This window comes from Sinocyclocheilus grahami, unplaced genomic scaffold, assembly GCF_001515645.1.
Source record: "Sinocyclocheilus grahami isolate Dianchi unplaced genomic scaffold, SAMN03320097.WGS_v1.1 scaffold161.1, whole genome shotgun sequence".
NCBI classification, from domain to species: domain Eukaryota; kingdom Metazoa; phylum Chordata; class Actinopteri; order Cypriniformes; family Cyprinidae; genus Sinocyclocheilus; species Sinocyclocheilus grahami.
In genome coordinates, this window is record NW_015505340.1 from 1,175,748 (window position 1) to 1,201,195 (window position 25,448).

General features: G+C 36.1%; 2 protein-coding genes and 1 pseudogene across 4 annotated transcripts in view; 2 read left to right on the top strand and 1 right to left on the bottom strand.

The window, feature by feature from the left end:
- Positions 1-12,729, top strand: part of LOC107592921 (adenylyl cyclase-associated protein 2-like) — a 20,652-nt gene extending 7,923 nt beyond the window's left edge. The window contains exons 4-12 of the mRNA XM_016282502.1: positions 4,511-4,654; positions 5,232-5,317; positions 5,598-5,703; positions 9,178-9,370; positions 9,451-9,626; positions 10,280-10,403; positions 10,514-10,596; positions 11,293-11,436; positions 11,665-12,729. Of these exons, the coding sequence (XP_016137988.1) occupies positions 4,511-4,654; positions 5,232-5,317; positions 5,598-5,703; positions 9,178-9,370; positions 9,451-9,626; positions 10,280-10,403; positions 10,514-10,596; positions 11,293-11,436; positions 11,665-11,748 (1,140 nt within the window). The 3' untranslated portion in view covers positions 11,749-12,729. The remainder of the gene's footprint in view (positions 1-4,510; positions 4,655-5,231; positions 5,318-5,597; positions 5,704-9,177; positions 9,371-9,450; positions 9,627-10,279; positions 10,404-10,513; positions 10,597-11,292; positions 11,437-11,664) is intronic.
- Positions 12,730-14,284: 1,555 nt separating this feature from the next.
- Positions 14,285-16,016, bottom strand: LOC107592971 (uncharacterized; annotated as a pseudogene).
- Positions 16,017-16,603: 587 nt separating this feature from the next.
- LOC107592928 (vacuolar protein sorting-associated protein 28 homolog) lies at positions 16,604-22,329 on the top strand. 3 transcript variants are annotated; one of them, XM_016282513.1, is made up of 10 exons: positions 16,604-16,664; positions 17,083-17,128; positions 17,267-17,295; positions 17,383-17,420; positions 18,062-18,151; positions 18,511-18,616; positions 18,855-18,956; positions 19,263-19,316; positions 19,441-19,532; positions 22,031-22,329. In XM_016282513.1, the coding sequence occupies exons 2-10, from the start codon at positions 17,089-17,091 to the stop codon at positions 22,149-22,151; spliced, it is 672 nt and encodes a 223-aa protein (XP_016137999.1). In that variant the 5' UTR covers positions 16,604-16,664; positions 17,083-17,088; the 3' UTR covers positions 22,152-22,329. The 3 variants fall into 3 exon arrangements, with proteins under 3 accessions (XP_016137999.1, XP_016138001.1, XP_016137998.1); XM_016282515.1 differs by having other exon boundaries at positions 16,646-16,664; positions 17,216-17,295; XM_016282512.1 differs by lacking the exon at positions 16,604-16,664 and adding an exon at positions 16,698-16,768.
- Positions 22,330-25,448: the final 3,119 nt, after the last annotated feature.

Below are 25,448 nucleotides of genomic sequence, written 5' to 3' on the forward strand. Positions count from 1 at the left end.
AGCGCAAAGTTGATGTATTTCCTCAGCAACCAGCACGGCTCAGCTCTAGGCATGACGAAGCGGATATCATCTTCTTTTGCAAGACCAAACAAAGTAGTTTCGCTTTCACAACGAAACACACAGGACCTTCATGACATGGCGGCGGCGGCAACAATACTACAGCGAGAATAAAAGTTACACCTTCTTTCTTTGCGTGAACATTTGGGCGGCGTTATGCAAATCCTCCCACACAGTGACGTAGACATGTGGGGGCGTGTTAGAACGAGCCGTTTTAGGAGGGCGTGGACAAGTGTTAACTTTTATAAAGAATATCTCTTTGGATTTGAGACTTTAGTCTTTGCAACTTTAGGGATCTTATCTATGCACGAACAGCTTGTAACACTCCAAAGAGAAAGGAAATTTTGAAATTGCATCTTATGACCCCTTTAAGGTATTAGTTCCTTTCAAATACTGAAACTTGTATTTGTGTTGAAAGTGTATCTTAAAGGTCACTCTTTAATATTTCAGTAGTTCTCCTTTGGATGCAATTAGATTAAATGGAGAGCAAATTTGCTTAAATTTTCTGCTGCTTAGAATTTTTGTCTGAGAAATACTTTTGAAGAGATCTCAACGACATCACACTGTTTTCAGATTTGCCAACATCAAGTCAAAGAGTTCAACATGAACTAAACAAATTCTCATCAAATTATAGACAATAATTTTAGAATTTTATAATATAATCATTTAACTAAAATGTCCTGATCACTATCTTCATCAGAATTGAATATTGGTGCATTTGCTCCATAGGAGCCCTTACCATCAATCATTTGTCAGTGAGTGCTTCTGTCCCATCTGTCCTAACGCAAGGTACTTTTTGAGTTGACAGCCTGCAAACAGTAACTGAAATGTTGGGGCTTCTTTCTGGCTGACAGTACATAATGGTCTATATGGATTACATTTCATGGCCAGTCGCTACCGATTGGTAACTAAAGAGCTGCTTGAGAAATGAGGCACTGGACAATGTACTTAGTGTACACAGAGGCACAGTGGCTCATTCTAGTGATGGAATGTAATATTATGAGAAGACAGAGAGGGAAGGGGTGAAAAAGAGCAGAAAGAAAGTGGGAGAGGGATGTATGTGTCCTCTTTGTTAGCACTGGAATTCTCCTCAAGTTCAACTCAAGAGAGGAAACATTTCCCTTTTGGTCTAATAAGAGATGAGAAATGGCTCTTTGAATATGTGTGTGCATGCGGGATCTTTCGCTCAGTGAAAAAAGAGACTGTCTGCGCTAAATGTTTGTGGGAACTTGTTCTGTAGGTCTGTGTGGATGTGGTCTTTTTGGGGGTTTTCAAAGTTTTTAACGCCAACAACCTCCAGAGATGATGATCCCCTAAGGATGCTCTTCCTAAAATATAAAGGCAGCTGCATATTTTCATTATATACAAACCCATTTATAGAGTGTAAAATAGTAAGTTTAATGTAATTAAAGACAACTTGTCATTTTCAAAAATAAATAATTGCCTTTTATTTTAATGTATTCAAATATCTGGAAATTATTATATTATTTATTATTAGAACATAATAATATTATTATTATTATTTACTATATCTATTTAAATAGTACTATATAATAAATAAGTACCATGGTTAACACAAAAATATTAACCAGCACTGTTTTCAACATTGATTATAAAAAGAAAAGTTTCTTGAGCAGCAAATCAGCATATTAGAATGATTTCTTATCCCACACTACAGAGTTTGTCATATGTTAAGCACCATTATAACAATGTTTAGTTTAGAGTCTCTTCAGCAAATGACCCATATGACTCTGTCTGTGTAGTCTCAACAGAACAAAAACAATAATTTAAGCGTTTTAACATTAAAATGTCACTTCTGGCTAAAATGCAAAATAAAGTCCATCATCCATAATAATGCTTTCCATTGATGATAGTGTTATCCACTATCATCAATATCCATAACATTTTTGTTTAAAACTGTTATGGAGTGTTTTTGCTCGTAAACAATGCTTGATCTGTGCATATTTTTTCTGATTCAGATGAGACCACGTTTGCTCTGGAGAAAGCAATATTATGGATAGAGGACTCTTATTTTAGCCAGAGGCAATAGTTTAAAGTTAAAATGTCTTGATGATTATGTTTATTACAAACCAGCAGCTTTTCACTGCATGAGGTTATAGTGATGTTTTTTATCAGCTGTTTAGACTCTCATTCTGACGGCACCCCAAAAATTTTATATTTTATTTTATGTTATTTAGATACATTTTAGTTGATTTAAAAAAAAAAATTATTTAACATTTATTGTGGATCTTTTCTGTCTGTTCAAGGGATATATATTCACATCTTAATTCCTGGTTATTTTGAGTAAAGTAAATTATACCTTCCAGACTTATACAGCTAATATATGTCCAATTATACAGAATATCTAGAGTTTTTTATTTTATTTTATTCTATTCTATTCTATATATATAGTCTCAAAAATAGGATAAGCTTAGTGTAAATTTTAAATGTGAAGCAATCCTCTATTTTCTTACCGTATAATTCATAATCTGCCAAGAAAGCTCTTAGCTCTGGCTCCATTCATAGCTCAGAGATAGGCAGGCTATTTCTGTCCCTCTCCTCGGCTGAGCATGATGGAAAGGGAAGTTCAGAATGATGCTGGAAAGGTACTTGCACTTCGGACAGTGTCTCAACAAGGGTTGTAATGTCCAAGTATGGATGAAAGAGGTGCCTTTGTTCACAGAAATGAAAATCATGCGCATGTTGTTATGGGAGGAATTTATGTAAATACGCTTTTGCTCTTTCTCTTTTGCTCCCCCTCGCTTTTTATCACTTTATGTCACACTTACACAAACACAAACTCAATCCACAACCCTCCACATTTCAACCTTGTTGACACCAAAAACAATTGATGAGTCACATTCAGCCACAAAATGTGTAATGAATAAACACGCATTGTACCAACATATACTGTCTAAATACACACCGTCTGTCTTGTTTGTTTATCTCTCACTTATTTGATGAGGTTGAAGTCAGGTCAATTCTGTGATTTCTTCTGATTTGCACATGAAGGTCAGTCTGAGCTGATGAGCCTGACTGAAAACAAGAAGTAGTATTTTTAGTCCAGAGAAGTCAGTCGTCCTCATTCTCCCACCAAATTCTTATGAAATGGACTGAAATGGTGGACATGGCAACTGCTTGAACACAAGCATAAATACAAAAACGTTCATTTAACAAAGGAAACAGTGAGCTCCTTCTCCCCCTTGTTCAGAGGTAAACTATAAACATCAGTACAGGACAGGGCCTTACAAGGCGAGGGGGATCTCCCCATCACGGGCTGGAATGCGGAGTGGGAGGGAGGTGAAGCTCGCTGGACGTTTCATTGGAAAAAATGGTCCCAGTATTAAAAGTCCGTTTGGGTGCCTCAGGCTCTGTGCTTGCTTAAAGGGAAAAAATTTTGTTATTAATCACTTACCCCCATGTCGTTGCAAACCCCTAAAAGCTGCGTTCATAATCGGAACACAATTTAAGATATTTTGGATGAAAACCGGGAGGCTTGTGACACAGAGGAGATGAATTGTTGAATAAAGTCGTTATTTTTGTTTTCTTCGCGTACAAAAAATATTCTCGCCGCTTCATAACATTACGGTTAAAGCACTGATGGCAGATGGACTATTCTGACGATGTCTTTCATACTTTTCTGGACCTTGACAATGTCAATTACTTGGCAGTCAATCGGACAGTCACAAGCCTCCCAGTTTTCATCCAAAATATCTTAAATTGTGTTCCGAATACGAACGAAGCTTTTAGGGCTTTGGAACGACATGGGGATTTTCATTTTTGGTGTATCCCTTTAAAAGGTCCAATGAAATCAAAATTGGAGTTGCTGTGGAGTAGCTTTTTCTCCATGTTTTTTAGTTTTAAAATACACTGTATGCTAATAGTCTTTAATATTGACACAGTTGACTTTTAACAGATGTACACATTTAAAATCTACAGGTACAGTTGCATTTTAGTTTTAGTCAACAATAACAAAACTGGATATGTGCTGCCCAAACTTCCTATTTCAATAGGAAATATGTCAAAACAAAACAAAAGAAATCTTTTCACAGTCTTTAATAGAAGAAAATGAATACTCCACAGTGGTATTCAGCATAAAACTTCTTTTGTTCATGTTTGAAAGATATGTTAATTGAGTTAATTGAATTATTAGACTAAGTTGATTGAATTATAAAAGTAAGGGATAGATATTTTATGAATGGAAGTTTCAAATGAAATGACTGAAATGCCAAATTACTGTATTTAAGTAGTTTATTAGTAGAGCCTGCATGACAATTATCACTATTAGTATTGCTCATACAACTTAAAAAATCCTAACTGGAAGTACCTTTTTTTAATGAATTTGGTCTGTTTTATGCGTAACTCTGACTGTTTGATGAGATTTGCTGTTTGATGTTCCACAAAGGAATCTTAACTTTTAATTGATGACTTTCCCGCTGTTATTCCCAATCAGACAGAGATGGCTGACCTCCTCAGACCCCTCTCCGACCAGATCCAGGAGGTCCAGTATTTCCGGGAGAAGAACCGTGGCAGCAGTCTGTTCAACCACCTGTCTGCCGTGAGCGAAAGCATCCCCGCTCTGGGCTGGGTGGCCGTGGTGAGCACTTCTCTCTGTCTCACACTTCCCATGGACAGTGTGGTGCATTCTAGTCAGTCACTAACTTCCTGTATACAAACATAATTCTGTTATAACCGATCCAGAAAATACCTGGTTTGGCTCATGCATCTTTTGCATTTGAGTGGCTTAATGTTAAGGTTGCACATTCAGATAAAAGTCCACCAAATACACTTCAAACAATATCAAATCCATCCATTGTGCATATTTTCTTTGATTGTGACAACAGGCCGACCTCACACAAACCATCTGAGTCATTGGTGAGAGGACCACCAAATTTATGTTTGAATTTATATTTGTTTTCTATTATGTAAACTCCTCTGATGTCTTTACTGTGGCTGGCTGTATCTAATCTCTGCAATGTGAATTTGGACTAAGACAGATCTGGACTCTATCATTTTTTGCTTTAAACTACCGCTGCTGTTTACATCAAAGGTTCAGAGTCTCAGTATTAGTGCTTTACTGGAAATTGATCTTTTTTCTGTGCTTATTATTTATATTAATAAGTAAGCTTCTTTGACATTCTTTTGACCCTTTGTTTTCTTGCTCTGTCATACAGTGTCAGAAACCAGGGCCGTATGTGAAGGAGATGAACGATGCTGCAATGTTCTACACAAACAGAGTCCTGAAAGATTACAAAGACACGTTAGTGCATTGTTTTTTGTTTATTTAGTTCATATCAGGTCAGTTTGATATGTTAATGTGAAATGTCCCTTACAAGGTATTGTGATAATGATTACCATAACCATGTATAATGGTATTTATATTTGCTACGCCAAGGATCTTCAAATTATACTATGATTCTACTGTACTTTGGTACTTTTTGTTTAACACATCAATTTCCCTCACTATTATGTTGTACATGAACATTTATTTGTTCACTTGAACAAACACTTGAACTTTTTTTTGTCTCCACTGACCCCAGAGACCCCCGTCATGTTGAGTGGGTGCGTTCCTATCTGAACATTTGGACTGAACTTCAGACCTACATCAAGGAGCACCACACCACTGGACTCGCCTGGAGCAAAACTGTGAGTGAGACTTTTAATTGGAAAATGACTTCAGGCTGACCTCAACTTGTTTGTATTCAGGAAGTATGATGTGAATATTCTTTGCCAGACATAGAATTAGTACAGTTGTTGGTAATCAAAACTCTACATTAAAGGTGGGGTAAGCAATTTCTGGTAGCCAATGTTGACATTTGAAAACACCCAAACAAACACTCCCCTACCCCAAAAGGGTCTCGCCCCTATTTTGATAGCTCTGCCCCAGTATTCATGACATACTGACACAAATTTCGAATGATTTTCAACGGTCGCTTTGTCGCGTCCAGTGTACTAGACAGACTTTAGCTGTTGCGGCGCAGACACTGTGTTACTCACCTATCGAGAAGAAACAAAGCAACCTCGGTGTCTGATCGCACGCCTTCCACTCTTTGAGTTCTCTCCAGCGCTGGAAAGCTGATCCAATATTTACACGGGTCCTACTTCTTGCCTTATTGCCTTAAGCCTTCTTTTGTTCCGCAGACGTTTTCCTCTTTTGTTTTTTCTCCGCCATCTCTATCTTTCTGTCGCTCGGCTCGGCTAATGTCCGTCCTGTGCACTGAATGCTCTCTCCTCCACATCATGAGTAGACACGCCCCTTACTGCTGATTGGCTACAAGTTTGTTTTGCTAGTCGGCCCGAATCAGTTTTCTAAAGCGTTTTTGAAAAATCGCATACCCCACCTTTAAGAAGGACATTTGTCATTTTCTCAAAGACGTAAACATTTTCAATGCTCGATATTGTGTTTCCGTTTTAAATTAGGAAAAGAATTTAAACTGCTGTACAGAAGAGCTGTACATGGATATTTTCCATTTTTGGTCATACAGAGGCTGGTTAAATGCAGATTAATTTCAGATGATTAACAGCTATACTGTGTACATCTATCTAGATAAATAGTATAGTTATATTCAGGCATGGCTGCCTTTGAAATTTATTTTCTTCCAGTCAGGGATGCACAGTATATTGGTACCATACTGCTTATTACCTTACCAGAGTTTGAGAATTTTTAATTTATCAGTATATCAGTCGATATTGCATATTTACTTGTTCATGATAATTTCCCCTATAATTTTACATTTAGATAACTGTTTCTTTCATCTAACACTCACTTAAAGTTAATCTTTATTATTATTATTATTATTAAAATTTATTTGAAAAGGGACCATGTACAATTATAACATAAATGTTTCCATTTCACGCATTGTAACGAATTTAGCCGAAGGGTAGTTTTCATCCGCAGTCCCTTGGCAGGTAATCATAATCATAGATGGACATAAAAACATAAGACAACTAGCACATACAATACATTAATACTTATACACATCCTATCAGAGCCACAAAAAAACAGTACAAATAACGCCCAGTTAAAGCACGACCATGTCAGTGTTTACAGGGTTTAAAAACACTAATAATTTAATAACACTGTTAAATGTAATCTTTAGCAAATTTCAAAATGAATATTCATTATTTTATAGTGTACATTATAATGTTGTGATTAACTGATTTGAGTTTAATCTATGAATAGAGTTTATTCTATGAATTTAATCTATGCACACTATTGTTCAAAAGTTTAGAAATAAATTAAGACTTTTGTTCAGCTAGGATGCATTCAATTGATCAATAGTGGCAGAAAATACATTTATAGTGTTATAAAAGATGTTTCAAATAAATGCTGTTCTTATTAACTTTATATTCATCGAAGAAGAATCTTTAAAACATGTATCATGGCTTCCACAAAAATATCAAGCAGCACAGCTGTTTTCTACATTGCCATCACAGGAATAAATTACATTTTAAAATATATTAAAATAGAAAACAGTTATTTTAACGTGTAATCATAGTTCACAATATTACTGTTTTTACTGTAGTTTTGATGCCTTGTTGAGCATAAGAGACTTCTTTTAGAAACATAAAAAAAATCGTACCAACCCCAAACCTTTGAACGGTAGTGTATGTAAATAGTTTTTTTTTTTTTTACTGACTTTTACTTGACTGATAATATGCAGCAATGTGTCCGGTTACAGAGTTTTTGAAAGTTTTTTTTACTTTCATACAACAGACTCATACCACTATTATGCCTTTGAAAGAATACACAGTTATCCCCTTAAGTAGTTCTGGGAGTTTTTGGGATGTTAAATCTTGTCTGTCACGGGGTGAAATAGTGTGTGTCAAACAGAAACCTGAGAGCCCTCACTGACTGTGTGTCAGCTGTCCCTCCTGCCATGAGGGCTCTGAGTATGTGTGGAGGACTGTATGGTGTGGACAGGTGGTCATCTGGGTCTTTTTGCATGGGGGGGTTTACCATAGAAATGACCCCAACAAAAGCCTAGTGTGTCTCTGGCTTACACACCTGCTCTCATACACACTCCTCGTAATTCAACCTCGCTTCTCATGTATTCCACATTATACTTCTCCTTTGACTTCATTTACTTCTGTATATCCTCACGCATCAGACACAATCAAACTCCCGCATCACTATGTATTTGTCTGCCATGTTTTCCAACTTCCTCTAACAGTTTAAGTACCTTTGCCTTTTCACCTCTTCACAAGGCATCGACCTTTAGGGTCAGAGGTCGGGTTGCCCAACTGTTTAACCTATGCTGAACATCAGCACAATTACTGGGATTAGAAGTGTGTGTGTTTGTACAAGACAGGAAAAGATGAGTGTGCAACAGTTGTTTAAGCCAGTTTAAGTGTTGAAGTGGGAACCGTGTGCAACTGTCAATGGCAGCTGTGCTGACAATATAAAACAGGCATAAGTGTGCCGTCAGGGTCACACAATAGCCAACTGTGCCACACTGATCTGTTCTTTTACTTTAAATGTTGTTAAATAAGATTATTCCAGTTGTGCTAGAAACACATGGACTGATATGAAATTATTTCGAAAATCAGGATCTGATTATTAGAGAAAATCATGGAAACACACATTGAGTATTGTTTTCTTAGCACAAACCATGTAGCAAGGCTTGTTTCTAAAAAGACATTTCACTGCATATCTTGACATTTTTATCATAGAATTTTGTAGAACTTTTACAATTTTATAATATGTGTGGATAGAGTTGAACACACATACTTTATCTATCTATCTATCTATCTATCTGCAATAAACATTTAACTAAAAAAAATTTGATTTTATGGAGGTCACCTTTTTGGAACTTCATACCCTCCATTCAGGTCAGCAGCAACGCTACAGATTTACTGTAATCCATTGCCTCATACACCACCTACTGGAGTAGGACGCCCATTGCAGTGAATTCATCAACATGGGGTGAAAATACATTTAAATTTAGTAACCATTTTACAATAAAAAAGTGTTATTTGAGGCTGTGAATTTACAGCTATACTGTGAATTCTGTGACATGAATATTGTGTTTTTAGTTTTGTTTTTAATGTTTTTCCCCATTCTGGAATGAGCATATAAGTTTCCAGCTTCTCCTGGACTAACTCTGATGTACTCCACAGGGTCCTGTAGCCCCTCCCTCGCTGTTCGGTGCTCCTTCTGATGGTACTTGCCCTCCTCCTCCTCCCCCTCCTCCTCCTCCACCACCAGGTCCTCCTCCAGTGTTCATGGATAACAGCCCTAAATCTGACGACACCGCAGCCCAGCACTCAGCTCTGTTTGCACAGCTCAATCAGGGAGAGGCCATCACTAAAGGTGGACAGGAGAACACCGCCAGACTACAAGATACTATACTGCCATCAAAACTGACATCAGGTGATGTGTTCTGCCTCCAGGTTTAAAGCATGTGTCTGACAAGCAGAAGACCCATAAGAACCCTAACTTGCACTCTCAGGGAGGGAGGACATACCAGGGATCTCCAGCCAAATGTCAGAACCCCAGCTCATCTGCCTGTGCACCTGCCAAGAAACATTCCCCCGTGCTGGAGCTGGAAGGAAAGAAGTGGAGGGTGGTAGGTGCCCATCAACCTACATGTGTCTGACTGTGTTCAGTGTTACACCATGCTACACGTAATGGCTCTGCTACAGTTACCCAAATACTTAAATACTTTTGCAAAAAATAATCTATCCCACAATGCAATGATCTTGATATTTTCAAATCATTATCATTATCCAAAGCCATTTAGTTAATATCTTGTTTATATACGCATTAAGCAGTACAACTAGTGAACTAAAGGAAGTAATACAAAACAACTAGTGAATTAACAGAAAGCAAATAAAAAACAATTTGTTGTATTAAACAATGATAAAGTATTGATTTTTTATATATATGTATATATATATATATATATATATATATATATAAATCATATTTTGTATGGCCTCCTTTGGTCTTGATAACAGCTTGCATTCTTTTATGTACTTTTCAACAGTCTCCATTGTTATTGACTGCAATTGGGCATCTATAAATAATAATAAAGTGCTTCACTATTTTTTAAATATATATAAGTGGGTTGGATGAATGTAGAAAGAAATGTATTAATATAACACTCGCCATATACTTGTAAACTAGGAGACTGAACCCTGCACATGTATTGACATTCTATTGATTTACCATGACTACAGCATGTGTTTAGTGGATCTGTTGTGTGTATTTGGCCTGTAGGAGCATCAGGAGCAGTCTCATGGCCTGGTGATAGAGGAGACCGAGCTCAGACAGGTGGTTTATGTCTTTAGCTGTAGCAACTCCACACTCCAGATCAAAGGCAAAGTCAACTCCATCATAGTGGGTAAGAGGAGCTCCTCACAACACCAGCTGCTCTTATTCAGTAACGTTATCTTCTCCTTTATCGTTGCACCGCACACCACGCCTGACCAATGTCTGTCTCTCTCCTCACAGATAATTGTAAGAAGCTCGGACTCGTGTTTGACAATGTGGTTGGCATCGTTGAGATCATCAACTCCAGAGACATTCAACTTCAGGTTAGACGTAAATGTTTGTGCATAACAAGTTGCAGGCTGAAGTGTTTTTTTCTGTGAGTGATCTGCACTCAGGGTTGTTATTGTAAAAGAGAACGTGTTAGCATAATGTATGTGCATGAATTATGGTCATAACTGCCAGAATCAATAAAGAATATGAATGCTGAATAGCGGTTTGGTATGCATCTGTTGATACTGAAGAGACGTTAACATACACAAATTACAGAGTCATGCTTCAAGCTTCAATTTTGTAGCTGCTATGTGCTGTTATAGCAAGAATTACTAAGACGTTGCTACATAATATTGTTGAATTCGTCAACCACATACAGAACCATTCTAAAGTTTTGAATCAGCAAGATTTTTTTTTTTAAAGAAATTTAAAAAAAAAAAAATTTATCAGCAAGGATGCATTAAATTGATCATTAGTGACCGTAAAATATTTGTTACAAAAATGTTCTGTTTCAAATTAATGCTGTTCTTTTCAACTTTATATATCAAAGTATATCCTGAAAACACTAAGCAGCACAGCTGTTTTTATAAAAAAAAATGTTGAGCATAAGAGACTTTTGTAGCCCGTTTTCACCAAGTAGGAACTCATGGCTCAGAAATGCAAATTATTTTAAGCTGATTGTAGTTTTTGGACTTTGGACTATATTTCGTTGCCTGTGAACAACACATAACTTGTTTTTGGCCTTTCAGGTAATGGGGAAAGTTCCTATTATTTCCATTAACAAGACCGAGGGGTGCCATGTCTACTTGAGCAAGGATTCACTTGACTGTGAGATTGTCAGTGCCAAGAGCTCTGAGATGAACGTCCTTGTTCCTGAGGGAGAAGATGATTATGTGAGTTTATTTACACTGAAAATATCTACAAACAGAACTACCATAACCTTTCATTTCAACAAATAACTTTCTTGATACATTATGTTATGGTACCAAAATAACAAGTGTTCCATTCCAGAGGTTTGACCTGCTTTATATTCAAATGTGAGGGAAAATCTGACATCAGCCTTAAATTTTGAGACATTGTTTATACATTATTTGACTAATATATTCTTGTATATTCAACAGAGGGAGTTTCCAATCCCAGAGCAGTTTAAAACGGTTTGGGACGGCTCCAGCCTGGTGACAGAGCCCACAAAGATCGCTGGTTGATTCCTTTTCCAGCTCGTCATCTCTTTCCTCCTACCCAGAATTCTTCATGCACTTTCACTGTATCACACTGTTAGCGGAGACGGAAGAATTCATACATTGTGGTTGTGAGAGTTGTAGTTTAAGGTGCAAAAGGTGTAAAGTGCAAAATATGGACAAACAAGTGTTATTTCCCCACAGAAGTTATGAAACCTTTGAACAAATCTCTGTTGGATATTTTCCCCCTTAATTTTAGCAGCAATAAAAATACATAAATAATTATACATTAAAAAACATTACACAGGATGACACCATTATGTGTGAATATGGGAATTTTTCAGTCAGCAACTCAAAGTACTAAGTTTAAGTAATAAATCAACAATTACATTTTGATAATTTTTTCCCATATTTATTTATTTACATTTTTTTGTCTATGTCTTTTTGATAGCATAAAATACTTTGTGTTGATGTCCTAAATTCTCATGTTAAATACATTAGTGTAGTAACATAATAAAAAAGATAGAATATTTTTAATATATTATGACTATATTTAGCTATAACTTGTTTTTATAGGGAAACCAGCCCTTTGTGTTTTGTGCAGTAACATTTGACATTTACTACAGATTTACTTTTAGATCATAATATTTTCTTCTGCAAAAAAAACATGTTTATTTGGCAAGGTAAACTTGTATCTTCAGGCTTTGGACGCAGAATATGTGCAATCATGAGCAGAGGAGAAAAATCAATGGACATTTTACAATCAAACCGCTTTTTATTCTAGGAGTGTGACAACTGGTCTTTGTTCTGTAACTGAATGAGTGCCTTTGGGGGTATTTTTTTATATGATTGTATATTATTTTAATATAGTTCAAATATTGCTTTATATTTCATTTATAATCTCAAGACCGCTCATTTCTGAAACTTTGCATTGACGGCCACCACATGTCAATCAACACCATCAGGGTAGTAATGACATGTGCTGTGTTATAACATTAAGTAAATACAGCTAATTAGGGATGCACCGATATGAAAATTTTGGCCGATACGATAACCGATTATTCTTTATTTTTGAAAGCCGATAACCGATATGTTGGCCGATAAATCTATATCCAAATTGTTATATACTTTTTGAGAGCCTGATTACAAAAAAGGTCTCATCATTAAAAGCCACATCCCAACTAATAAATATCCAACTTCATGTCCAAAATTGTTTGCACTCACTCCACTTTGCACTCACACCTTTACATCTGCTTGTAAATTTCAATGCTTTAAATGTTTCTTCAACAGGAAGGTCTTGAACACTTCAGCTCATTTTGAATGTATGCCAACATGTGTTAATATGTAGCATTCTTCAGTCCTTAAAAGGGAATTGTGTTACATTTGCTTGGTCAGTAAACAGTCTACATTTAACTAACAATGTAATGCACACTTAAGCATGATGTTTAAACAGTAGAACATGTACAATGTATTAAATCACACGCCTTAAATTGTACTTTACCAAAGTATTTTCATGTTACCAGATCAATTTAATCAAATAAAGTCATTGTGAACTCACTACACTGTTATTTGTATTCTATTAGCTTTTTTACCATCTTCTGATTAAGCTTTATAAGGTTCAGTTGTTCTAGAGCAAGGGTTTTCAAAAAGAACAAAAAAGGTTTTTTGTTTTTTTTTACAAAATGTATTATAAATGTTCAACTTTGCTTTGTACAAGGATAATATAAAAGATTTAATTCACTTTAAAAATGGTTATTTAATTTTGTCGTTATTTAATATTTTTCTCACACAGTATAAATGGGTTTTTATAGTGAAATGTGCCTTTATATTTTAGGAAGGGAGTCCCCTGCAAGGGGATCATCATATTTGAGAGTCGTTACCATTAATTATAAATGCGTGAAAAATGATTGAATTTGTCAGCACATGGCTCTTTAATGAAACTCATAGATTCTGTCCCTGACAGCAAATTTAAACAGAGCAGCAATGGGGAAACATCAACTTGGCAAACGAGAACAGAATGTGAAATATTCACCTTGCTCCATGCTGCTCATTTAAAGCAATACAAAACATAAACTCATTTAAAATGATAGAGCTTAAACTCAAATGAACAACTTGTATAAATGTTTAATGTGACACAGGCACACCATGTCCTACTTTAAAATATACACCGATTCTAAAAGCACAGCTTAAATAGTTCACCAAACTGAGAGAGTAAAAGGTGCCATCTGCTGGCAAACAGGAAATCTTTATCAAATATTACACAACACACATTGTTTTGGGGGGTTTATTTGTTTTTGTACCAATTTTTTTTTTAAATACTTTTGTTTCTATAATGTATCACATATACAAATCTACATAAAAAAAATTCAAGTGCTTGAAAAATAAAATCAATTCGAAACACTTCAAATGATTTGACCACAGATGGCTGTTCTGGCTAATGCTTGATGACCATGTTTCCCTCGGAGTCTTGGGTGAAAAGCATCTCTGGCTCTAGATCTGATTCCTCCTCCTCTTTTTCTAGAGAAGTGGCAGGTGGACTATTCCTGTAATCTTTGCCCACAGATCAATTGCTCTGGTCTTTTAGTGGGCTTCTTAAGTGCTGGTCACGATGAGCAATCACACAGAAGCCCTCCGAGTCCTGAGTGAACAACACAGCAAGAGTTTCTCCAGCCATCTCTGCGTTTGCAAGTTCCTTACCTGATTTTTTAGGGGGGAAAGTGTATTTCTCCTTTAACCTGCACTTAGCTGGACTAGAAATTAGATGGCGTTTAAAAGGGGATGTTGGAGCATTTTGAATAGGTGATGTGGGCCAGCTATTCTCTTTTCCCATCCGTTTCATGGGCGATGCCTTATTTTTGCACCAAGAATGCTCCTGATTTTTATTAGTAATCACAGAAGCATTCGATCTTTTGTGGTTTTCATTGACAGGCCTAGAGGTTAAGATAGACCCCTTAAGTGAGGCCTTCTGATCTCTTAAATCACGTTTGTCCGTGTGTTTAGGACCTGGAGACTTACGGAAATTCTTATGTGCATCTTCAGAGGGCTTCCAGACCATCAGATCACAGTGCTGCAGGGACTCCTCATGAAAGAAAGTCTCAGTTTCAGGAATAGTCTGATTTGGATATGCATTTGATGCTTCTTTATTCCAATATTCTTGTGTCTCTAACACATTTTCTGTATAATGGGCAACATGTCTCTTTTTTTCAGGTGGTTCTTCTTCCTCTGGCTCATCTCCGCATATTAAATGGAGGAAACACTGTTCTTTTTTGTCCTTGACTGACAGTCCTTCAAAATCACAGTTCTGCTGGTACACCTCAGATGTTTGACTGGTTGACTCTATAGATGGCTCCAAAGACACATCATGTCTCCGTTTGGCCCCGGTGCATGCCTCTGTGTGCATGAAGCTGGACATCCCTGAATGAGCCACACTAGGGTTAGGGTCTGGCCAAACAAATACCAGTCAGGAAAGGACCATTTTTTATAAGCTTTAACAGTTTATCATCAAATTAAAGGTGTGTGTGTGTGTATATATATATACTATTTAGGCATATTTAAAAACACTAATATAAAAATAACTGATAAAAATTAGAATAAAATGACTAAAATGTTAACAAAAAATTTAAATAAAAAAATAAAAACTCATTCATACTATTAATTACCATTAATAAACGCATACTATTAATAAAAACTACAATGGTACCTCAAATTATATATATATACAGTAAACACATACATAGTTATATACATTAAGTAATATTTATTCAGTTACATAGTTATATACATATATGTGTGTGTATATATATATATATATATATTAAGTACTATTAAAGGTACACAGTTACAGTATGAAACAGCTCTGGATTTGGGTGAAAAGAAATGTGATATTGTGCTTTGTCTAGTGACAGGCATGTTGAGTTTGGTCTGAGTGAAGCACAGTGCCACTGCCACACTGTATTCCCCTGATCTCGCAAGTGGCTTCAATAATTTGGATATTGGACGGGTCAGTTGTTTCTGAAAAAATGTAAAACATATCTGAAATCACTTCATTAGACCTGTAGTGCTAATGTTTTCTTACGAAGACAAAAGAAAAAAATATTTTCAATACACTTGAAAAAAGTTAGATTTAGTATAATATATTTAATTAGAGTTTCTTTTCTTTTAACTCTTTTGTGTCGAGCCATATTCCGCACTCTTCTTCTTTAGACGATACTGCAGGTTTCAGTTTAGTGTTCTTCTTAGCGGATTTCATCCGGTTTACAAACCTCTCACACGCTCAAATAACCAGGCCAGGTTTATACGCGTGACAGACTCACAGTCTCAGAACAAACAAAGCCACAACGCCAGATTCTCGAGCTTCTCTGTTCACTCTAGCTGTCTGGTCATTCCCGCGCGCGTATTCACAGGCAATCTCGGGTTGCCAAGTATTCTTGTGAATGACCGACATATCAGTTCTGTTCGATTAATTGCACTGGTTATAAAAAGGAAGGTGGTTGCCTTACGATGATGTATAATATACTATTTAATACAGTTATTATACTGTAATGTAGTTATATATTACATAACTGAGTGAATAAAGTGCGATATTGTCTAGTGTAGAAATACACTAGACTTGGACTTGGCAACCCTCACCACGAAACGCGAGCATAAATGTTACCGTCTTCTTCGAATGTGAAATTGAATAAATAATGATTCTTATTTCTTTAGTTCAGATTAAATAGTATATTCTTTGCATAAACAATTTTTGTAATGAAGAATAAGTCGGGACAGTGGCGAAAACAGGATGTTACTCCCCATTATATATATTGCATACATTTTGATCCACACTCCAGTCCAGTCGGTGGCGGTAATGCACCTATAAGCTGGTTTGCCAACCGCCAATAAAACACCAAAGAAGAAGAAGAAAGCAGGATGCTACGAAATCATCCGGCGACGTCAATATAAGGGTGAGTGAAAGGACTTTTTCCTGGTGCGTTTTAGCTAAAAACGCTGTTAGTATTTGAATAATATGTCATCTCAAAACCACATTAACGTTATAGACATATATAAGGTGTGAATTAATGAGACGTCAACGTTTCTTGTACCCTTACAGCGGAATGAAAGCAATATCTTAGCTAGCTAGCTGAGCTGACGTCGCAGTGTATTTGTCAGGAAATAAACTAAACAAAATTAGCTGTTGTATTATATGCTCCAGTTAGGATTCACTATACATTGTGTCAGTTAGTTCGTCTAAAATCTAATGAGTAACCTTAACATAATGAGATCAGATCAGTCAGTTTTGATATGCAGCCACTGTGTATCTCATGCGCTGACCCGTGGCTGATGATTGATGATAATCTGATTGTCGCTTTAATGATCTTGTAGTTCATCATGTTTCATGGAATACCTGCCTCTGGAGTGATGGGAGGAAGTGAGTGAGAGAACCTGCTTTATCACGAGCCTCTAAAAATAGCAAAGCATCTCATTCTTCTTTTACTCTTGCTTATATTTCTACTAGTCTCATATCAGATTTGATATCTGTTTTGCCTTTCTGCTTTAACTTAACCAGCACCTGCCAACAAGCCAGAACTGTATGAGGTAATAATGTTATATTGTGCACATCATTTGTAATAATGGACTTATCTGTCAAAATCATCTTTAAATTATGTGCTTTGTCTGTTATAGGAAGTGAAATTGTACAAAAATGCCAGAGAAAGAGAAAAGTAAGTTAAGACTTTAACCGTCACCCGTCCCCTCTCTGGGACGCCTAAGTTTAATTCACTATATTACAATTAAATCCTAATCTAATCATGACAAACTATATATCGTAGGAAAGGTCTAAGACTCCTAAATAGATAATTTACCAATGTTTTTGTTAAAAATTATGTAGGTAAAGTAATAGATTAATTTTTGACGAGTGCACCTCAAAAATCTACATCATAACAGGAGTTCTGACCTTTGTAAAAAAAATAATAAATAAAAGTCTTCTTTGTTGCCTTTTTCTCTATCACACTTTAGAAATCATCAGAGATTATATATCAATTGAAAACTTTAAATCTCAAAATTCATCCTTTGAAACCCATTTTAAAATCAAACATTGCATTACCATGAAAATGGTACATCAATATCATGTTACAAAATGTTTTCGTTCATGAATTATAAAAATGTAAGTTTGGATCGTGCACTTTCACGTCTATGTTCAAAAATGCGAGTCACAGTTAAGGGGTTAACCATATTGTTCAGCCAGGGCTATTTTGTTTTCCTTATTTATTTGTCTTATTGATTGATGTCATGATAAAGATGATGCATAATGGTGATTATGTGATTGGGCTGCATGTAATGTCCTTTTCTTTTGTCTTGAAAGGTATGACAACATGGCAGAGTTGTTTGCTGTGGTCAAAACACTCCAGGCACTGGAAAAAGCTTACATTAAAGACTGTGTGACTCCAAACGAGTTAGTTACTTTATTTGTTTGCGCAAAATATTGTGAATTAAGGTGTTGTAGTCACATTTGCAATTTGTTTGTTAGTCAAATACAGAATTTTTAATAGCAATCTACATGATTAGAAATGTCACATGAGTGCAAAATATTTCTGCGCAAAGATTTCCCAACATTGGTCACACAAATTTTATGCATTGATCAGCAGGAAGCTGCTTTGTTTGAAAGTCACTTCTGTGTGAACTATGCTTCATACATCACTGTTCTATTCACAATAGACAATGGACCTTTTTTGCCCATAAAATGTTGCCAATGTGACCACACCTTTATTTATGTCTATTCATATATAATAAATATTTGCTTTGTTTTTGCAGATACACAGGAGCTTGCTCAAGATTGCTTGTCCAGTACAAGGCTGCTTTCAAACAAGTCCAGGGGTCAGATGTGGGCTCCATTGATGACTTTTGTCGGAAATACAGGGTATAGCTTATTTTGCTTATAAGTAACTAAATTATTCTATTTTAATTTTTTTGTACCTTTAAGTAATTTATAAAGAAAGAAATTTATTAGTCCAGCACATTGGACACACACACACACACACACACACACGTGTATACATGTATATTTATATATGTGTGTGTGTGTGTGTGTATGTTTTTACATGTGATTCAGTATGTTTAAGTTTCTTAATATTTTTTCCACTGTTTGTTTCTGACAGCTGGACTGTCCACTAGCTATGGAGAGGATCAAAGAGGATCGACCAATCACCATTAAGGATGACAAGGGCAACCTGAATCGCTGCATTGCAGACATAGTTTCTGTATGTATCTTGAACTCTTCATATAGTGATTTTATGTAGCCTAGAATGAATAGCTTCTTGAGTTAATGCCAGAACGCCCCAGTTTTTATCGATTGAGCACCGAGGATACCTTCTTATTCCAACAGTTCCATTAAGTAGATTTATTTAATCAGACTAGAAGAAATAATGCTATATGCAGTTTTTCACAGGGCTCCACAATAGAGTATGTGGTGCATTGAGCCCCTGCTAAAATAAACACTTAGCAATCATAAGAACTGGCAAAATCTGCACATATAACCTTTTTAATCTTTATTTTCTCTCATGTAGCTCTTTATCACAGTGATGGACAAGCTTCGACTTGAGATTCGTGCTATGGATGAGGTACTCATTTCATAGACTTATTTCATCAGCTTAATTAGATTAACGTAATGTTATTTGGAGACAGTTTAAGTCTTCTTGAGCTTAAGATTTGAATGACTAATTAACTGAGAAAATTGTTTTATAGATCCAGCCTGACCTGAGAGAGCTCATGGAGACCATGAATAGAATGAGCAACATGCCTCCAGATTCAGAGGCCAAAGACAAAGTCAGCCTCTGGTAAGCCTAGTTTCACTGCAGAAATACACTACAATTCAAAACTTTGCTGTCTGAAGAAGTTGTAAATGCTTTTATTTAGCAAGGATGGATTGAATTAATCAAAAGTGACAGTAAAGACATTTATAATGTTAGAAAACATTACTATTTCAAATAAATGTTTTTTATGTTTCTATTTATCAGAAAATCTTGGAAAAAAGTATCATGTTCACAAAAATAATAAGCAGCGCAAATGTTTTCAACATTGATTATAATAAGAAATGTTTGTTAAGCACCAAATCAGCATATTAGAATGGTTTCTGAAGTATTTTGTGACACTGAAGACTGGGGTAATTTTTGTAAATCACATTTAGTCCTTAAAGGGGTCCTATTATGCTCTTTTACAAAGTCTTGATTTTGTTTTGGGGGTGTACTAGAACATGCTCTCATGCTTGGTGGTTCGAAAAACGCATTCTTTTTCACATAATTTACATTATTACAATACCTTTCTCCCCAGCCTGGCACAAACGGCTCGATTAGTTCCGGCTTTGATGAAGGTCCACCTTCCGAAAAAACAAAATGTGTTGTGATTGGTTAGCTGTCCCAATGCGTTGTGATTGGCAAACAGCTTAGACAGTGTTTCAGTACTGCCACGCCCCTTGCTCCGTCTTTCAACAAAAACTTTTGGGCGAATCCGGCACTTTACTCCCTGGTGTTGTGGAAACTGTTCTCAGTAAAATGCGCAGCACACAATAGCAAATTGGGGTTGTAATGCTCAGGAACAGAGATAAAAAATAAATTGCAACCACTGTTTCCTGACATCATCCGCTTTCGGAAGCCCAAACAAAGACGTTTGTGCACGGAGGTGAAAAAAACAGTGTTTCAGGCGATCGCACACCGGACGAGAAGCGCAGTGTCGCGACGTGCCACGTCTTTAAAATTCAAATACTTTATTTTCTATGAGTGTAGGCACACCGGCGGCGCCGTTCGGCCCAGCTACGTTGTGTTGTAAGAATTGTTCTAGACATGCCGAAAATTTGAAGCTACAGCACTGCAGCTCTTCTTAGTTTTCTCTGATGCACTAACTCTGCAGCAGCTCTTCTTCTTCGTTTTCTCTGATGCACTAATTCAACCAAGCATTCTAACCACAACCTCGCCCCTCCCCACCCCCCAACCATTCGAATCTCCGTAGGCGGGAATTATTTGTAATGATATTCCAATGAGCCGCTTTGTGATATCACAAGCCCGGAAAACAAACGCTGTAGTCCAAACGAGCCGTTTGTCGTAGTTCTTGAAAAGGGCGAAATATCTCCCTTTGGAGTGGACTTTGAGATTTGTAACTTTCTAGATCTTTTTTATGCCCAAACATACACACTGGCTAAAATTCAAAAAGTGAAAAAGCATAATAGGACCCTTTTAAGAATTTAAATTTAAAGTGTTAGTTCACCCAAAAATGAAAATTAGCTCATAAATTACTCACCCTCAATGCATCCTAGGTGTATATGACTTTCTTCTTTCAGAAGAATCCAGGCAGAGTTATATTTAAAATGGTCTTTGATCTTTCAAGCTGCTTAATGGCACTCAGCGGGTGTTGCATGCATCAGTCCAAAATAAGTTAAATAAAAAGCATCCTTAATAAAAAAAAAAGTGTCTCACACGGCTCCGGGGGGTGAACAAAGTCCTCCTGTAGTGAATCGATGCATTTTTGTAAGTAAAATAACCATATTTAAAACGTAATAATCACTTTAATCTAGCTTGCATACACGGAAGCAGCTCTGGGCGGATGACGTAGGACGTCGGGGTTGCGCATGCTCTGCTCAGAAGTGATGAATGCGGAAGCGCAGGGGAGAGATCAAAACAAAACAATGGTCATGAATTAGAAGTACAAAACGAGGATTTGTAAAGTAGAATGTCAGAGGATTTCGATGTAAGCCAAGAGGAGACTTGCTAAAGTAAGGAAACTTTGCTTCCTTTGCTCCTGTTAACAAACGTTGGTTTTCACGAGACTCACCGGGCAATGCGCAACACTGACCTCATACGTCATCCGCCCGGAGCTGCTTCCGTCTACAACTGTTGGTGCAAGCTACATTAAAGTGATTATTACGTTTTGAATATGGATATTTTTCTTACAAAATCACATCGATTTGCTACAGGACGCCTTTGTTCACCCCCCGGATCCGTGTCAGGCACTTTTTTATTATGGATGGATGCGCTTTATTTCACTTTTTGGGACTGATAAACTGCAACACCCGCTGACTGCCATTAAACAGCTTGTAAGGTCAAAGACCATTTTTTATATAACCCTGACTGGATTCGTCTGAAAGAAGAAAGTCATATACACCTAGGATGACTTGAGGGTGAGTAATTTATGGACTAATTTTCATTTTTGGGTGAACTATCCCTTTAAGCTGTTAGCTCATCTGCCAAAATCTAAAATCAAAGCTAAATCAATCTGGCTGAAAAACAAATTCAGTTTCCTTGCACTTTGAAAACAATGCTTACTGTTTTGTTCTTCCTCACAGGTTAACCACACTAAGCAGCATGTCTGCATCTGATGAGCTGGATGACTCCCAGGTTCGCCAGATGTTGTTTGACCTGGAGTCTGCCTACAACGCCTTTAATCGTTTCTTACACTCTTCTTAAATGTTCATTCCCTCTCTGAGCTCTTTGAACTCCTTTTCAGCAGCTTTTTATCAAACCATTTTCCCTATTTTGCCCATGTCTGTTGTAGGAATGTAGGAACCTCATATCCAATTAGAGTACTGTTTACTAAGGCTTACGTTGTTCAGTAATAAAATCAGGATTGTATTATTCACAGATTTGAAAATTGAGTTAGAGATTTTTTTTTTAATGTAAAGAGATTTTTCTATCACATGGTAGTCTGAAAGTGTTCTCTAGAATGGCATTAGTGAATACATAGCCAGCTGAGATGCAAGGAGGGCATTATAGGGAGGAGTTTATTATAGGCAAAAGATGCTTGCCTCTATAAATACATGTTAAATAAACATATTAATGGATAATGTATGGATCTCATAATATTTTACAGAGCAAGGTTTGATAATTAATTCTCAGTACTGCATTTTATTTTAAATGGATAATATGTTTGTCTAGCTTCACACTTTATTTTTTTTGTTTTGTTTTGTTTTGTTAATTTTTCCCAGTTTTTAAATGACAATGTTAAATATGCTCATTCATTTACAGTACCCTAAAATTTATTGGTTGATAAACTTGACTTTTATAACAGCTTGATTAAGAACTTGGTTTACTCTTTCCCTGGCATGGTGTTGGTCTAGCTCACTATATTAAGTAGGCTAATAAGTCATATTTATTAAATGACCATTGTAAATAAAATAGTTTTGAAATAAACCACATAATACTTTTAAAAATATTTTTCTCTGTGTGATTTATATTTACAAATAATCATATTAAAACCTTTCATTTGGTTGAACTTGAGAGAAAAGGCCTCGGAAACGCTATTAAAGTGCTGTCACAATTAGCAGGGTTTTTCCCGCTGAATTTTCGGTGGTTAAAGTTTGATTTCACACTGGGTTCAATTTGGTCTCACGCTGGTCAAGCAGTCCTGACTAACAGAAAGCGGCTCTGTTTGAAACTGACAACTGCTCAGGTAATGCTTCATACATCACTATATTATTACATTACAATGTAACTTTTCGCCGAAATTTCGCTAATATATCCGCACTTTTATCAAACGTGCGGCTCCTTTAAGAGATGGACCTTTCACATTTCCGGGTTTCTCAGCAGCGGAAATCGTCACTCGTCATAGGTGGGTTAACTTGAATAGCAGTGAATGGGTATCTTTATAAAAATTAAGCTTTCTGTAAGCACTTTAAATTCTATTAAACCATCATACTGGAAGTTAAACAGCTCTCTATTATAATACCGTTAAGCTTAAAATTAATTATTTCATTAACCATTATTGGAAAAAAGCAGTAAGGGAACGCTCTTTTAGCATTAATTGGGAGTTACTAAAATTTGATATTGGTAAATTTATGAGAAGCTATGGGAGTGCACTAGCCAAGCTTAGGAAAGCTGAGGAAGAGGCAGTATTTAGTGAAATTGCTGTTGTTACTCAGAGGCCCCCTGAAAATCTCTCAAATGTTGAAACTGCTTTGCTTTCTAAATTACAGAACCAGCTTGATGATATTTACAAATGTAAAGCTGAAGGCGCCTTTGTGCGATCTTGGAGGACATGGATGGAGCAAGGCGAACAAAATTCAGCATACTTCTTCAGGTTAGAAAAATCTAATGCCAGTTATAATAGCATGACTAAACTCAATGCTGATGGTATCATAACAGATAACCCCAAGACAATTTCTAATTATTGCTATAAGTTTTATAAGTTGTTATATACCTCTAGGTTCGATGAGGATGACACATCCTCATTTTTAGACTCAATAGTTGACCTGAATACCATAGAGGTAGATGACAAAAATCGGTGTGATGAACCTGTTTCCCTTAAAGAAATCATTGATTCTATTAATCATCTTAAAATCAACAAATCTCCGGGAATGATGGTATTACTGCAGAATTTTATAAGGCCTTCTCTGAACCCTTAGCTCCATTTCTTACAGAAGTTTATGCAGAGAGTATTCTGAGAACATCTCTTCCTCCTAGCTTGACACAGGGTGTGATTACTCTGATTCCAAAACCCAAAAAGGATCCACTTTGTGGAAAATTGGCGTCCAATTTGTTTACTTAACACTGATTACAAGATTCTAGCTCAAATTTTTGCCCAAAGATTACAGAAAGTGATGAGCTTTTTAATTGATGAATCTCAATCTGGATTTATAAAAAATAGGCACATTTCTAATAACATCAGATTAATTTTAGACATCCTTGACTAATCTGATTTGATTTCAGAGGAAAGTTTTATTTTATTTTTAGACTTCTACGAGGCATTTGACACCGTAGAGCATACTTTTATTTTCCGTTGCCTTCGAAAATTTGGTTTTGGTGATTTTTTTATAATGCCATCAGGACACTTTATGCTGATAGTAATTGCTCACTGAAATTTAGTTTTGGTTTGTCACCCAGATTCACCCTTCAGAGGGGCATCAGGCAAGGATGCCCTATCTCACCCTATATTTTCCTCCTTGCCTCCCAGATTTTCTCACACTATATTAATAAAAGTACCTTGAAAGGGATTCTCATTGCAGAAAGAGAAATAAAGATCAGCCAACTAGCAGATGACACTGCTCTTTTTTTTAAGAGATGCCTCTTGGGTCCTTATTGCAATCTGCACTGTTGAAAGATTTTCTAAAGCTTCTGGTCTTTTTTTAAATTTGTCTAAATGTGAACTACTTTCAATTAAAGAGTGCATCCTTTCTACAATTAATAATATTCCAATTAAAGATAAGATATCTTATTTAGGTATCTCTATATGTAAAAATCTAAATAATAGATGTGTATTCAATTGTTCCCCAATTATTGAGAAAACACAAAGAAAATTTAATTTATGGCTGCAGAGAGACTTGTCTCTGAGGGGAAGAATATTACTTGCCAAAGGGGAGGGAATCTCCAGATTATCATATGCTGCTCAGTCTCTCCATGTTGATAACAACATTCTTAAAAATATTGACAAAATGTTATTTAATTTCATATGGAAAAATGGCATACATTATATCAAGAGATCTGTTGTTTTGAATACTTATGAAAATGGTGGTCTCAATATGTTAGATTTTTGCACATTTAATAATACTCTTAAAATTAATTGGGCCAAACACTTTCTCAAAAATCCAACCTCAGTCTGGAACTTTATTCCACAATATATTTTCTCCAAATTTGGTGGATTTAATTTTGTATTGCTTTGTAATTATAATGTTGAAAAAATACCAGCTAAATTATCTAAATTCCATAAGCAGGTCTTTCTCACCTGGTCTCTTCTATACAAGCACAACTTTTCTCCTCATAAATATTTTA